At 41.2% G+C, this 13414-nt stretch overlaps 1 protein-coding gene across 1 annotated transcript in view; it reads left to right on the top strand.

Annotated features, from left to right (window-relative positions):
* DUSP10 (dual specificity phosphatase 10) overlaps positions 1–13414 on the top strand; it is a 41415-nt gene that overhangs the window by 24919 nt on the left and 3082 nt on the right. Inside the window, exon 3 of the mRNA XM_011929471.1 lies at positions 11631–12002. Coding sequence (XP_011784861.1) covers positions 11631–12002 — 372 coding nt within the window. The remainder of the gene's footprint in view (positions 1–11630; positions 12003–13414) is intronic.

The following is a 13414-nucleotide window of genomic DNA, read 5'->3' as shown; positions in this document are numbered from 1 at the left end:
AGCCCCCACCCCCACCACCCTGCCACCCCTATTCTGACCTTGAACCATTTCTGGCTCGGCTTTAAGGTATGATACCAAGTTGGGCTGGCTCTCAGGGGCTTTGTTCTCAGGCAGCCCACAAGTTTTGGTGTGGTTCTTCAAAAGTAAGTATTATACGTTATATTTCTAAAAGTAAGCTACACTGGGAATCACAAGTGGAACTACATTCATTTGGGCTGCTTTAACCAAATGCCATAGACTGGATAGCTTAAACAACAGAAAGTTATTTTCTTAGAGTTCTAGAGGCTGCAAGTTCAAGATTGGAGTGCCAGCATGGTTGGGTTCTGGTGAAGGCTTTCTTCTTGGCTTGCAGACAGCTGTCTTCTTGCTGTGCCATCACAAGGCAGAGAGAGAGAAAGCAAGCTCTGTGTTGTCTCTTCTTATAAAGGCACTACTCCCATCACAGGAGCCCTACCCTCACGACCTCACACTGGGGATTAGGGCTTCAGCGTATGAATTTGTGTGTGTTTGAATGTGGGGAAGAGAGATACAATCAGTCCATAGTGGCCACAAAAAATGCATTCAGAAAAGGAAAGGGTATGAATTTTGCCCAGGATTTGGAGTGTAGGTAAGTTGCACCATTTGGTAAATCAGTGCGTTCTCTCTCTCTTTCCCCCTCCCCCGCTCTTTTCTTTTCAAACACATATTGATCACCTGCTGTGGACTTTGGAACACTCACCAGCTTCCCACTGAACTCAGAATAAAACCTGCCTAAGAGGCCCTGTGAGGAGGGTCCCTGCCTCCCTACCTCCCCCTCTCCTAGCCCTTCTCCCCACCCACCTCTTGCCCAGTCATTGTGCCTCCCCACATTTGGCTCCCTTGAGTCACTCAGAGACCCCCCTGAATTCTCTGCCTTTCCCAGTGTGGTGTTCACTCTCCCTCTGTTCTCCTGGATTCCGTCTCCTCTCATACCTCAGAGAGGCTATCCATGAACCCCAATCTAATTAGTCCCTTCTCACAGCACCCAGGAACTGGAGAGCAGCTTCCATTATGACTTACCCTAATTTGTGACTGCCTTCTGGAATCTGTGTTTATGATTTTCATCTGTCTCCTCCTGAGGGAGTGGGGAGGGGCGGGGAAGGGGCCTCTGCAGTATGTCACTTACCTCCTCAACTCCCAGAATGTTTGGGGAGGGTTTGATCTTAAATACAAGAGATTATAACAGTGAAAAATGTGTTAATGTAACTGGCATGTCTGTTAACAAATCCCAGACTTGATATGAGTGTTTATGGTGTGTCTTTCTCTCTGGGAACTGGTTGGTCTGTGCTAACATAGGTAAAGTTTAGACATGTACAGTTAGAGAAACCAGAAAGAAAACTGAACTTGCAAGTTTTCAGGAACATGGGGGCTGGAACTTGGCTGTCTTTCTGTCAGCCCCTGACCCCTCACCCCCAGACTGGATCTTGGTAGGTATCCTTCTTAGCCATTCACTTGATTGAAGCCCAAAACCCTTTCCTGGAAAGCAAAAATGCTTACTCTTATTTTCTTTAGTTGGCATTTTTGTCAGTGAGAATGGAGCTCAATAGAAGTAGATAAAATCCTGGTTAAAAAAAAAAATGAGACTACACAGGCTGGGAGGAGGGTGTGTGGATGGAGGGGACAACTGGATCCACCAGAAACATCTGTTCTGGCCCTTCCATTCCAGACTAGGCTTAAGGGAAAGCAGAAGGCACTTCCCTGCCCCTCTGGCAGAGGGACTGACTTGAAGTCAACCATGCCCACACAGTGTCTTCAGATGGTTCTTACGGAAACCTTTGTGAGACAGAATGGGGAGGGTGAGTTAAAGATGGTATTCTCTGCACTAGCAGAGCCTTACTGTGTGTTTGGCTGGCAGGAATGAGTGCTCAATCACTCTTCCCAGCCCACCTTTGACTTTTTAAAAATAGGTCTAACAAATATTCTGTGGATTCGTTTGAAATTCAAGCATCAAAGTGTATTCCAGGTAGAATGTCTCTCTTTCATGTTTTCTTCCCATCTACTGCTGATGGATTTATGAGAGACAGAGAAGGTGGAGGGAGAGGGAGAGAAGGGTAGAAGAGGGGAGATGGCAGGGACAGGGAGGGAGAAGAGGCAGAGAGGAGGGGAGGGAGGAGGGATCAGGGTAGAGGAGCAAGAGCCTGGGAGAAGAGATGAGGGAGAGAAGAGAGGAGAAGTGGGCAAGAGGGATAGAGATAGAGAGCAAACCCAAGGCCCCGGTGGGGAAGAAACCAGACTCTTCAAGTCTCACTGACTTCTGCAAAACCTGAGGGGGTTCCTGGTTCTGGGAACTCTTGAGATCTTAACAGTTCAAATCTGGCTCACATAAAAGTCATCTGCTCATTAAAATAACACAAAGCTGTTTAATTGTTGTCTTTGTGGAAAATTACATGACTGTCATCAGCTGTTGCTTCTGGCAGTGCTTTCTGTTCTAATGTAAATAAATGAGGTAACAGATTTAAAGAAACAGGCTGTATTTACATACTTGGAGGTATCCTCTCAAAACAATTTGCCTGTGTTATTCAAATACACACAAATTAAATTTGTGGTAGCTCAAACATTGGTTATTCATTAAAGCCTTAAAATCGAAATGGTAGGAGGGGGGCAAGAGAAGTGTACCTCCCTTCAGGGGGTAGGAACCAGAGGCTGACTTTTCTGTGTGGACTGAGCTACTCCAGCCTGCGGAAATATAATCCCCAGCTCTTTTCTATACCAATTCTGTCCTGAGGCAACTTCTGAGCCAGGAGGGGGAGGGTGGTGGGAGCAGAGGGGAATATTTAAAGCTCTGACAAAAACTTTCCAGGGTCAGCATTTCTTGGAAGGCCTCCAATTAAACTTTATTTTCAATTTTCATAAATCACAATTCCTAAATCATTGGATGTTTCTGACTCAGTTCACTTTTTTGAGGTAAATATGTGGGCAAGAATTTTTTAAAAATTATTCCTATTGAGGGCATGGCAAAGGTTTTTTTCAAAAAAGGAAGGGAACAGTATATTCAAAAATATTAAAAAAAAAAAAACCACAAGACCCCTCCGATAAACAAGTTAATGACTGGAAAAAGTAGAAGTACATGGAACAAAAGATCGAGAAGAAAGCACATTGCTAATTATACAAAGATTAGGAAGGAGCAAAAGTGACTGTTTTAGTTCTTGGTAAGTGTCATCATCAAGTTATTAGCTTATTTCTGGAATGCTGGATTTTTTAATGTTGGGGTGGGAGGGAGGGGACATGATCTGAGAGAAACAACAGTAACTGTTGAAGTGGTTACCTTGTGTGCATTTAACTGGGGTTCGTTGTTTCACACCAAGAAAACTTAGGACATGGACACACAGGAATTTAGGAGCAGAGGCTTAATAGGCAAAAGAAAGAGAAAGGAAAACAGCTCGCTCTTTAGTGAGAGAGAGGGGACTTCCCAGAGGAAAAACGCTGGCTGGTGGTGGATGCACCAGATTTTATAGTCTGGCTTGTGGAGGCGGTGTCTGATTTATGTAGGGCTCACAGATTGGTTTGACCAGGTGTGAGGTTTACACAGCACTCTGGGGAGGGTGGTCACCCCACCCTAAACTTATTATGCAAATGAACGCTCCCCTTGCCTGGCGCCATCTTGTCTGCTCCTTACCTTACATGTGGCTGGCAGAGAAGGGAAGGTGGAGCCTCCATTTTGAACATGTCTAATCCCAGGTAATTCTTTCCCACTGTCATCCACTCGTGCAAGCTACCAGTTTGCTTGTCTGTGTCTGCAGCTCGACTTTACAGGCTACTCTTTGTTAGAAAATGATTTGGGGCTGCTCTTCATTAAAAGGAAAACTTTAGGACTTCTTTACCCTCATTATCTGCCTAAGTAATTTCTTCTTAACTCCTGTTTCACTATGATACCAAAGTTATTATACGGCAACAACAGAAGCAATGTCTATTTCATGGAAGCATCAGTATTCTATATTATGCTGTTTTGTCCAGACAATCCAAAGAAAAGACTATTGTTAACTCAAAATTCAGGCAAATTCTGGTATCAACTTTTCAGAATTTTTTTTTTCTCTTAAAATATTACTAAATACTACTTGGTTAGATGAACTAAGTAAAAATGAACAACTTTTATTATTGGAAGGTTGTTTTGGGAGGGCTATTCTGGAAGTGATTTCAGCCTATCGTTTATCACTAGGAAAACACCAGGAAGATCTCTTTATTGTTAAGTTTTTGTAAATTATTTCCAAAAAGAAATTGACCACCTATCTCAATACCTCTTTCCCTATAGCTCCTGTTGGTATCTAACATATCAGCAGTCACCTGTCTTCATGTGACTTGGGGGTAATTCCTGTGTACAAAGGGATTTAAATAAGACTAGTCCTGCTCTCTAAGAACCTAAATTCTATTAAAACTCTTAATTTGGAAATACACAGAAAGAAAAATATATTTTAAAAGAATATGTACTAATAATGCAGTTATAGTTGTAGAGTGAGGCTGCATGTATACGTATAATAAGTTGTTGAAACTGAGTTTTTATAGAATAACTGAGAAAAACTGTAAACACCTCAACTTATTGAGGAAATTGAGGTATGAAAAAGTTGTGTGTGTGATAACTTTTCTATATGTCCATTTCTAAAATTTCTAGAAATATACATATATTTTTAGAAAATATACCAGAAATGTATTTTTGGCTATTTGATACACCTAAAAAATGTCTTTTTTTTTTTCAAGTCTTCTAAAAATCATAGACATAAAGAACTAAATATAATGAGGTTTTCAAGGGCGACCACACTAACCACCAGCCCCATCCCCACGTTCTGCATGCCACTTCCTCCAGCAGTGATGGAGTGTAGACTAGGCTAACAACACTAAGTACACTTTTAGCAGAGCAGAGCCACAGTGTGCTGTCCCCATGGCTCCTGCTTTGTTCTCTCTATCTGGTGATGCCCTTGTATGGGTTTGCCTCTGCAGGATGGTCTCCTTTTCCCCACTGCTCTGAAGCAACTGTCCCAGCATCAAAAGTTCTTCTCTAGCAACACTGACATTGACCACTGTAGTCTCTGGTCATCTTCCTGCATCTATCTCCAGTGCTAGTTAGCTTTGCTGCTCCATTTGATAATCATTCAAATAGCTGCAGGGTTTGAATGCCTGCTTAAAATACCAGGATGGCTATTGTACACACAAAATCATTGAATCATTATGACAGACCTAAGTAGTAGTATCCTATTTTATAGTTAGGGAAAGATAGACCAGAAGACTTCAATAGCTTTCAAAAAGTCACACACTTGGCATGTGGTAGACCCACTATTCTAAATCTAAGGCGAAGCTCTTTTTTTTTTTTGCTGCTTTGTATATCATCCACTGTCTTTTCTAGAGCTGGCTTTTAAGATATATCTGTAGATAACTGTGCTTCCTTCACACAGGAAAAAACCCCTGAATGGAGGGACTAAAATATTTTTAGATATATCTTCCTTAAAGACTTAATAATACAGCAAGCCAAATAATGTGGATGGATACTCAATGGGATTCAAGATCCCAGTATGTTGTATGTATATATCTGAAGTTTTATGTATACGTGTGTGTATTTTAAGCTTGTGATACCTCCTTGTTTATGTCTTTTCACACATAAGGCATTTCACATGTAAGCCAGACCACACTGATTTGAGGGAAGCAGTCAAATGACGTGATCATAAGAAGACTTCTCTCTGACTCATAGCCTCCTAAATCTCTCTCTTCCCGTGAGTAAGAGAAACACTTCTTTATCTCTTGTTTCATACCTTACACCTAGTGAGACAACACCCCCATTCAACTCTCTCTGCCTGTGTTTGATAGGGCCTCCCTTCACTCTTCTTGGGAAAGAAATACAAGTTCCCTGGGGACAAGATCATAAGAAAATTTAAGTAACACTGCCTTGGGTATTTTACAGTAGCAATGATTTTCAAGTGAACTTGAAAATACCCTACTGTAAAATACCCAATTCCTACTGTAAAATACCCAATCACATCTATGGAATATAAAGAACATTTCATAGAAAACAAGAAGTAGAAATAATCTTTGTGGATGGAGCTGGTACCCCCCCTCTCCCCGCCCCAGCCTGCCACCACATGTTTCTCCTGTTAGGTGATATTCTGCCCTGAAACTTATGAAGTGACTCTGACCCTGTCTTTGAAGAAGATTTCAGCCTTGGCAGCCTGACATCAGCTCCAGTTCATCCAGGCTTTGTTCTTCCACAAGATTCTTGTGCTTATAGAATCTTGAGTGGCTCTGATGTTCTACTGTTTCCATGCTATATCATAGCATCCATCTGTTGTTGGTGTAAACAAAATAGCATCCAACTTACACCAATGTCTCTCCCACTTACAATAAAACACCTAACTCTCATGTAGCATTGTATCCATATTGAGAACTCTGTGAGATAGATATTATTATATACAAGTTACAGATATGTAAACTGAAATGTAGAGACATCAATAACTTGCTCAAGGTTACAAGGTAAGTGATAGGAGTCAGAATTTTTAACTCAAGCAGTCTGGCTCCAGTCTATGATCTTAACCGCTATCGTCAAGGTACTGTTTTACTTTAAAAGACTAGTTACTCTGTAAGAAAAACTAGGCAACAGAGAGAGGTGATCAGTATGCTTATAGCAAACTGTGGAAGAGTCCAATTTTAGCCTACACCCCTCGCCCTGGTCTTTGGGCATTACTTCTGTTTGCTGACCTTCAGTGAGAGTGTTCCTTAAATTTCTGGAAACAATTCACTTTCTAGCTTAGCGTAAGACCAAAAAGTGCTGTCCACCTTTAGAATATAAAAATCTCTTGCTTATAGATTCTGCATTTGGATGTGGTTTCTTTAACTCACCACCTCGTGCATTGCTTCTGAATCATATTACAGAGGACTCTTCTGTTTCCAGGACTGCAGTAGCCAAAACAGCAACAGGAGCTGAAATGCATCTATAAAGAGAAGTTTCCCACTAAAACTAGAATCCATTGCTTCAGTAGGACTCTCACTGAACTGATCCTGTGTTAGCAGAAACTGGCAGGCAGTATTTCCACATACAGTTCTTTAGGGATGCTAGGTATTCTTTGTTGCTGCCATTTAGAATCAATGTACTGACCATACTCATTTTGGCAGAGAACCTACTTTTGAGATAAGCTTTGAAAATGTTTGCTGCCCACCCCCACCCTGCCTTGCCTCACCCCACCCCAGCATTGTTGCTCATGGCTATAATATGTTTGCACTAATAACTGCAGGCTCTTGTGCACATAGAGAAGTTAGCCACCTTGGTAGAAATTAGAGGAAGGGAAGAAAGAGGGAAGAACAGTTTTATTTTCAAAATCCAATCCTGTGGAAAAACCAAAAATGCAAAGACATAGTCTTTATTAGGAAAGCTAGCACCAACAAAGTAAAATCAGATATATTTGTTTAGGAAAAACAGGGAGCTGCTGCTTTCCTTATGTTAAAAGGATGTTATGCAGACTTTCAAACTGCTCAGATACCTTGGTTCCTAATTCTTTTTGTTAAATCAAATTTTAAAAGTAAAAACTCAGGAACATTAGCTTACTTATATAGAGTCTTTATAGCAAGCAGATTTTTTTTTTTTTTTTTTAGAACTTTAAAATGGTAGTTTCCCAAAGTGATGGAAAGAAAAAGCACTTACAATGTGCTGGACATCGTTTTAAAGTACTGTATTAACCACTTTAATCATTACAACAGTACAGTGAGGTAGGTACTGTTATTATCCCTATTTTGTATACAGGGAAACAGAGGAATAGACAGGTGAGAAACCTGCCCAGGGTCTCATAGCTAGTGTTTGGCTGTGCTGGGGATTCAAACCCAGTAAGTCCAGCCTCAGTACCCCTGTGCTGAATGACTGCACCGCACATAGGGCTCTCATGGACTAGACGTTTGCATAGATCAGTTGGAATTTATGACAAAGGTGATAATATTGGGGGTAATAAGACATTCTTTATCAAATACCTGGTTGTGTATCAAAACCTTTACATAGCCTTCCTGAACTATGACCCTGTTGGGTAGATGACATTACATCCACTTAATAGATTGGTAAACTGAGGCTTAATGAGGGAACCTGACCTGCACAGGATCTCACAGCTGCTAGGAGGCAGCATCATAACTGCAGCTAGGTGTGTTTGTCTCTGACCTTTGCTCTTAAACTCCATACTACACTGCTTCTGCTTTGTTTGTTAATTATCATGTTCTAATATTCTTAAATAGTAATAAATATAACATCATCAAGGTTCCTCATTAAGTGATCAGTCACTTTGGCCTCTGGTGATATTTGATGGGGGAGGGTCGGGGAAAGTAACTGGAAAAGAAAAACCAGATTAGATTTACTCTTCCCCCTCCCCTCCAGCTTTCAATTTCAACCCTTCCCCAAGAGAAGAAAACAATCCTTCCTGCAGACTTCTCTGGAAAAAGCCACCACTGTGAGCTTCCACTGATTTGTTTTACTTTAAGCACCGTCCACAGAGAGAGTTTTAACTGCAATAACGTAGCTGTGCATAAGCCTTATGGAGAACTGATGCCCAAGTTGATTAGCATACTGGCAGTTGAACAGGAGACTATTTCTTCAGACCCCTCAAGGAGAATTTCCTTGTTTACCTTATATGTTTAAATTGTAATATCTCCTTTTTCTCTCCACCCCTCCCACCTCCAAATATTATATGAACAGAGTTCCTACATGGCTTAAACATACAATACACACATACTTTTGCACATAAGCATACTCTGTGATTTGGAGCATTCTGCATGTCTGTCTCAAATTCCCTCCTCCCCCCACCCCACCCCCCTGGTTTTTTCCCCCCATTAGGCAAATGGAAGGCCCATGCCACCTGTTAGCATTACATCATTGGCTCCCCAGAACACAGTTGCACCAAAGGCCTTAAACAAAGTAGTTCTTCTTGTATTGTTTGCACTCAAAGAGCTGATATCATGCCAACTGATGTCATTGTATGTCTTTGTGTAACTGCTATGGCAACTGGGCAGGTGGGGAGCCTCCAGCTGATGTCATTGAGAAAGGAGGTGTAGAGGCAGAATTTTAAAAAGCTGGACGCTGCTTTTTTTCTGTGTGTGGGGTTTCCTAGCATGTGTTGTTTTTTTTTTTTTTTTAAACTAGCTGCTTTTAAGAAAAATTACAGCTTGAGTACCCTAAATAAGAACAGAGAGGTTTTTCCCCTGCTTTTAGAGACTTCTTTTGAATTTGTTTTGTTGTTCTTTCCTCTCATCTTATATGGAAAAATGTAACAACTGCCTTCTTTGAAGAAAAAAGTGAATTAGGTTCCCATCACAGAATCTGTGTGGAATTTGGGTTTCTGTGGAGGCAAAGCTGAGCAGAATTTAACTCTTCAGAATCCCTTTTGTGGAGGCTGTGACGATGACAATGGGTAGTTTTTATCTTATTTATTTCTTAAGTCTTCACTGGTGAAGTTATTTTCAATATTTTCTTTCTTTCTACTTCAGAATTATCTCTTCAGATTCAAAGTTTATTATCATAATTGCCTAGCAGAATAAACTATCTTATGTAAGGGCAGACGTTAATTCTAGAAATCAGCTGAAATTTGTATACAGCTCTTGTTTTTCTTTTCAAAAAGCTGAGGTAGGTTTTGACTTCTTACTTTCGATGAGTAAAGTGAACATAGTATTGCCCTTTGAGTTTTCTTTGGATCATAACCATACCTTAAGGAGAATATGATTTCTCTCTTTTACACAGCCAGCTCCGGCTCCATTGGTTATGAAAAGTCATGAGACTCGGTCTAGGTTATGGTCTGGAGTTTCCCGCTGTGGTTTGTCAAAGATGAGACTTGAAATGGAGAAGAACATATGCTAGGCTCAGAGACTAGTGGACAGATAGACTTCCTGTCCTTATTGCAACATAACCGTCTCTTGTTCATGCTTTGGGTTTTCTGCCTTATCTCCTGGAACTATCAAGACAGCCACAAGCCATCTGTCTTTGAGGGTAGATGTTGTGTTCTGGTGGCTTTCAGCTAATAGGAGTTTTCTACTTCCCCCTCTTTTCAAAGGGAAAGCCAGAGTGTATCTAGTTCTGTTTGATTAGAATTAGAGCTCAGTTGGCACTAATAATGTCAATCCAGATTTTATAGCACTTACATATATATTATGTATTTTGAGCTTTGTAATAATCCTTTGGGTTTATCTGTGCACATCATTGTGTGTAAAAATATTAGCAGAAAATTTAAACAATAAACTGTGATCCATAAATTCTCTAACTTAAACAATTGTTCATTTTTTGTACAGTCCTTCAGCTTTTGTTGAATGTTTTTACTTAGCTTTTTAAAAATTTAATATTAAACCAAAATATTTTATTTATTTTCACATCCTTTTTGCAACTACTCTTTTAAAGGCCACATAATACTCCATGGAATGAATGTAATAACTTTTTTTTTCTTTTAATTTATTTTTGTGTTTTATGTGGCCTTTTTTAAATATATGTAAAACAGATAATGTTGTAGTGACCATCTCCATGTATCTAGCTAACTATCTTTAGTTAGATGATTTCCCTAAGATCCATTCCCAAAATGAGATTGCACTTGTTCAGGGGAAGGTTTGCATTTCAAAAATGGAGAAACAAGCACAGTTTATAAGCTTTTTATGCTAGACCCATAACTCTTGGGAGGCAGAGCAGAGCCGTAAGCTCAAAAGTATGCATTCACACATCCACAAGAGGTTTCTTGATGGGTTTATGTGCCCACAAGCCTTGGAAAGTCGAGGAGTAAGCAACTGCACTGCTCTCACATTCTGTTCTACTGAAAGTCAGGGTTGACAAATGTCAGGGACCTACATGGAGAATATGAAAAAAGATTATAAGAGCAATCCATCCCACCCCACCCTGGTTTGTCTTTCCAAGTACTTCTCTGCTGATTTCACCTGTGGGCAATCATATAATTAATAGAAATTAAAATAGTGACTACTTGCTGAGCTCTACTGTGTGCCAGGAGATGTGTTAAGTATTTTACACATACTCATTTATCTGAGGCTCACAGTTGCACTCAAAGGGAGACGCCATCACCCTCAGCTTACAGATGGTGGAACTGAAGCACAGAGGTAAATGAACTTAAGTCATAGTGTCGGGAAATGATGATACCCAGAGTATAATCAAGGTAACCTGTCTCTTCCAATGTTCCTGCTTGTAACCATTCTACTGTATTGGGAGCAAACTTGGCCCTCTGGGTGAGGTGAGCTATGAAGGGTGCAAGACGTGCTCCTGTGGTGCTGAGATTCCACCCGAGGAGGTCATCTGTGCCTTTCTTGGCTCCCAAAGCGCAGGGTTCTATGTAGGCCACTGAGCATATGGCTCTTTGAGGCAGGTCACATTTGCAGCTGAGGAAATTGCCTGATGCTGCGTGGAACTCTTTCTAGGGGAACATGCCCTCATTTGTAGAAAGAGCACATTTCCAAAGTGCTTCATGCAGTGATACTCCCCAAAGCTTGTCTTGGGTCTCTAAATGGACTTTTATTTTTTGTTTTATTTTTATTTTTATTTTGTTTAAATACATATTTATGTGTGTATTTAAAATATGCTTGAGCTACAATGCAAACTCATTCTGATGGGGAGGTGGCATTTTCTGCCAGCTCTGAAATCTCGGTCACTCTCACCTTCTGTGTTTGTGTTCCAGGTGGACTTAGTAGTTTTAAGCAGAACCATGAAAACCTCTGTGACAACTCCCTCCAGCTCCAAGAGTGCCGGGAGGTCGGGGGCGGCGCATCCGCGGCCTCGAGCTTGCTACCTCAGCCTATCCCCACCACCCCTGACATCGAGAACGCTGAGCTCACCCCCATCTTGCCCTTCCTGTTCCTTGGCAATGAGCAGGATGCTCAGGACCTGGACACCATGCAGCGGCTGAACATCGGCTACGTCATCAATGTCACCACTCATCTTCCCCTCTACCACTATGAGAAAGGCCTGTTCAACTACAAGCGGCTGCCGGCCACTGACAGCAACAAGCAGAACCTGCGGCAGTACTTTGAAGAGGCTTTTGAGTTCATTGGTAACTGTCTCCCATAGGGAATTTTCATCCTCTGCCTTCCTTTTCCCTCCGGCTCTTGCTTTGATATCAAGTTCAAGGTTTATTCCTGTGTTGCAAAAAAAAAAGCTGCCCCGGAGTTTCGAAGGGCTCTGCTAACTAAAACAGCCTAAGCATTCTCCTAAGTCGTAGCCTGTCGAGTGTATCCAAGCCATCAGGACGGATATAAAAGGGCAGTAATTGAATTTGTTGGGATCTATTCAACTAGAAATCCTCATCCCTCAAGTTCTCAGTGAAATAGTGGTAGGAGATAGCATTTATGTGCTCTATAACCAGAAAAATGGATGGAAAGTAAGAAATTGGAGGTCAGAGCTGGTGCTACTGCTGCTGGATCTACTAGCGCCCTTCAGCACCTTGGAAGCAACATCTAGTGAACATGACACCCCTTCCAAACACACCCATGCCTTCCGGTCACCCTACTAATCCTTATTCATCCAGCGTAAGAGGAGATGGTACTAGCTTTCCTTTGACAGTCTGCCCCAAACTCATTGAACTAGGAAAGATCAGGTTGTGTAGACAGAGTAGTTCCCAAGGAGGAAGTTTTAGCAACAGCAGGCTTTAATCCCCAGAAGGAAGCAACTATCAGCTTAATCCTAATCCTAATTTTTGCAACTTCTATAGCCCCAAACTGCTAGAAGACTCAAAATATCATTTAAGTAACTTCAACTTTTATCACCGTAAAGGGGTGCTCTAGTACTTTTCCTAAATATTACAGCAGGTCGTTACTCCAGGAAGAATACAGTTAAGTGGAGTGGAGTGTTCCTTTGCCAGAGGAAAAAAACAGCCTTAGGTTTAACAGCCACTGGGGTCTGGTGGATTTGCTGTAGTGTTGACACCTGTGGACATTTTGCCAAGCTGTTTTCCTTGCTAACTATGCCGTCAGCACAGGCCCACGGAATATTGAGTCTGAAAGGAAATTCAGGGTGACCACTGAACTTAGAGAAGGAAAGTGACTTCTCCAAGGTCATAAGAATTCTAGTGTCCAAGAAGGGGCCAGAATCCAGGGTTTTTGACCCAAGCCTAAGGCCTTTTCACAACACACTAAGGTGGTGTTTATGATGCCCTATTAAGTAGTTCCCAACTGGCAACACTGAGGATGCAGAGATACTGCAGATTCTTTATTAATAAAATCTGAGCCAAACCTGGAACTCTGATGAAGAAAAATTTCTCAACAAGCAGATGAGGAACTTCTGGTTGATACATGATGTTATGACTGAGATTCCATCTGACTTAATTCCAGTTGGAGGAAGTTAGGAAATTGTATTCTATTCAATGACTAGGGTAAGATATGCTTGTTCTAAGAGGATTTCAACCAAAGCTCTCACATTCCTTATAGATTACTCAGGCTTACCTGCTTTTTTTTTTTTTTTTTTTTA

The sequence above is a fragment of the Colobus angolensis genome, unplaced genomic scaffold (assembly GCF_000951035.1).
Source record: "Colobus angolensis palliatus isolate OR3802 unplaced genomic scaffold, Cang.pa_1.0 Scaffold81, whole genome shotgun sequence".
NCBI classification, from domain to species: domain Eukaryota; kingdom Metazoa; phylum Chordata; class Mammalia; order Primates; family Cercopithecidae; genus Colobus; species Colobus angolensis.
The sequence above is the reverse complement of the archived record's forward strand: the minus strand, read 5'-3'. Positions and strand labels throughout refer to the sequence as shown.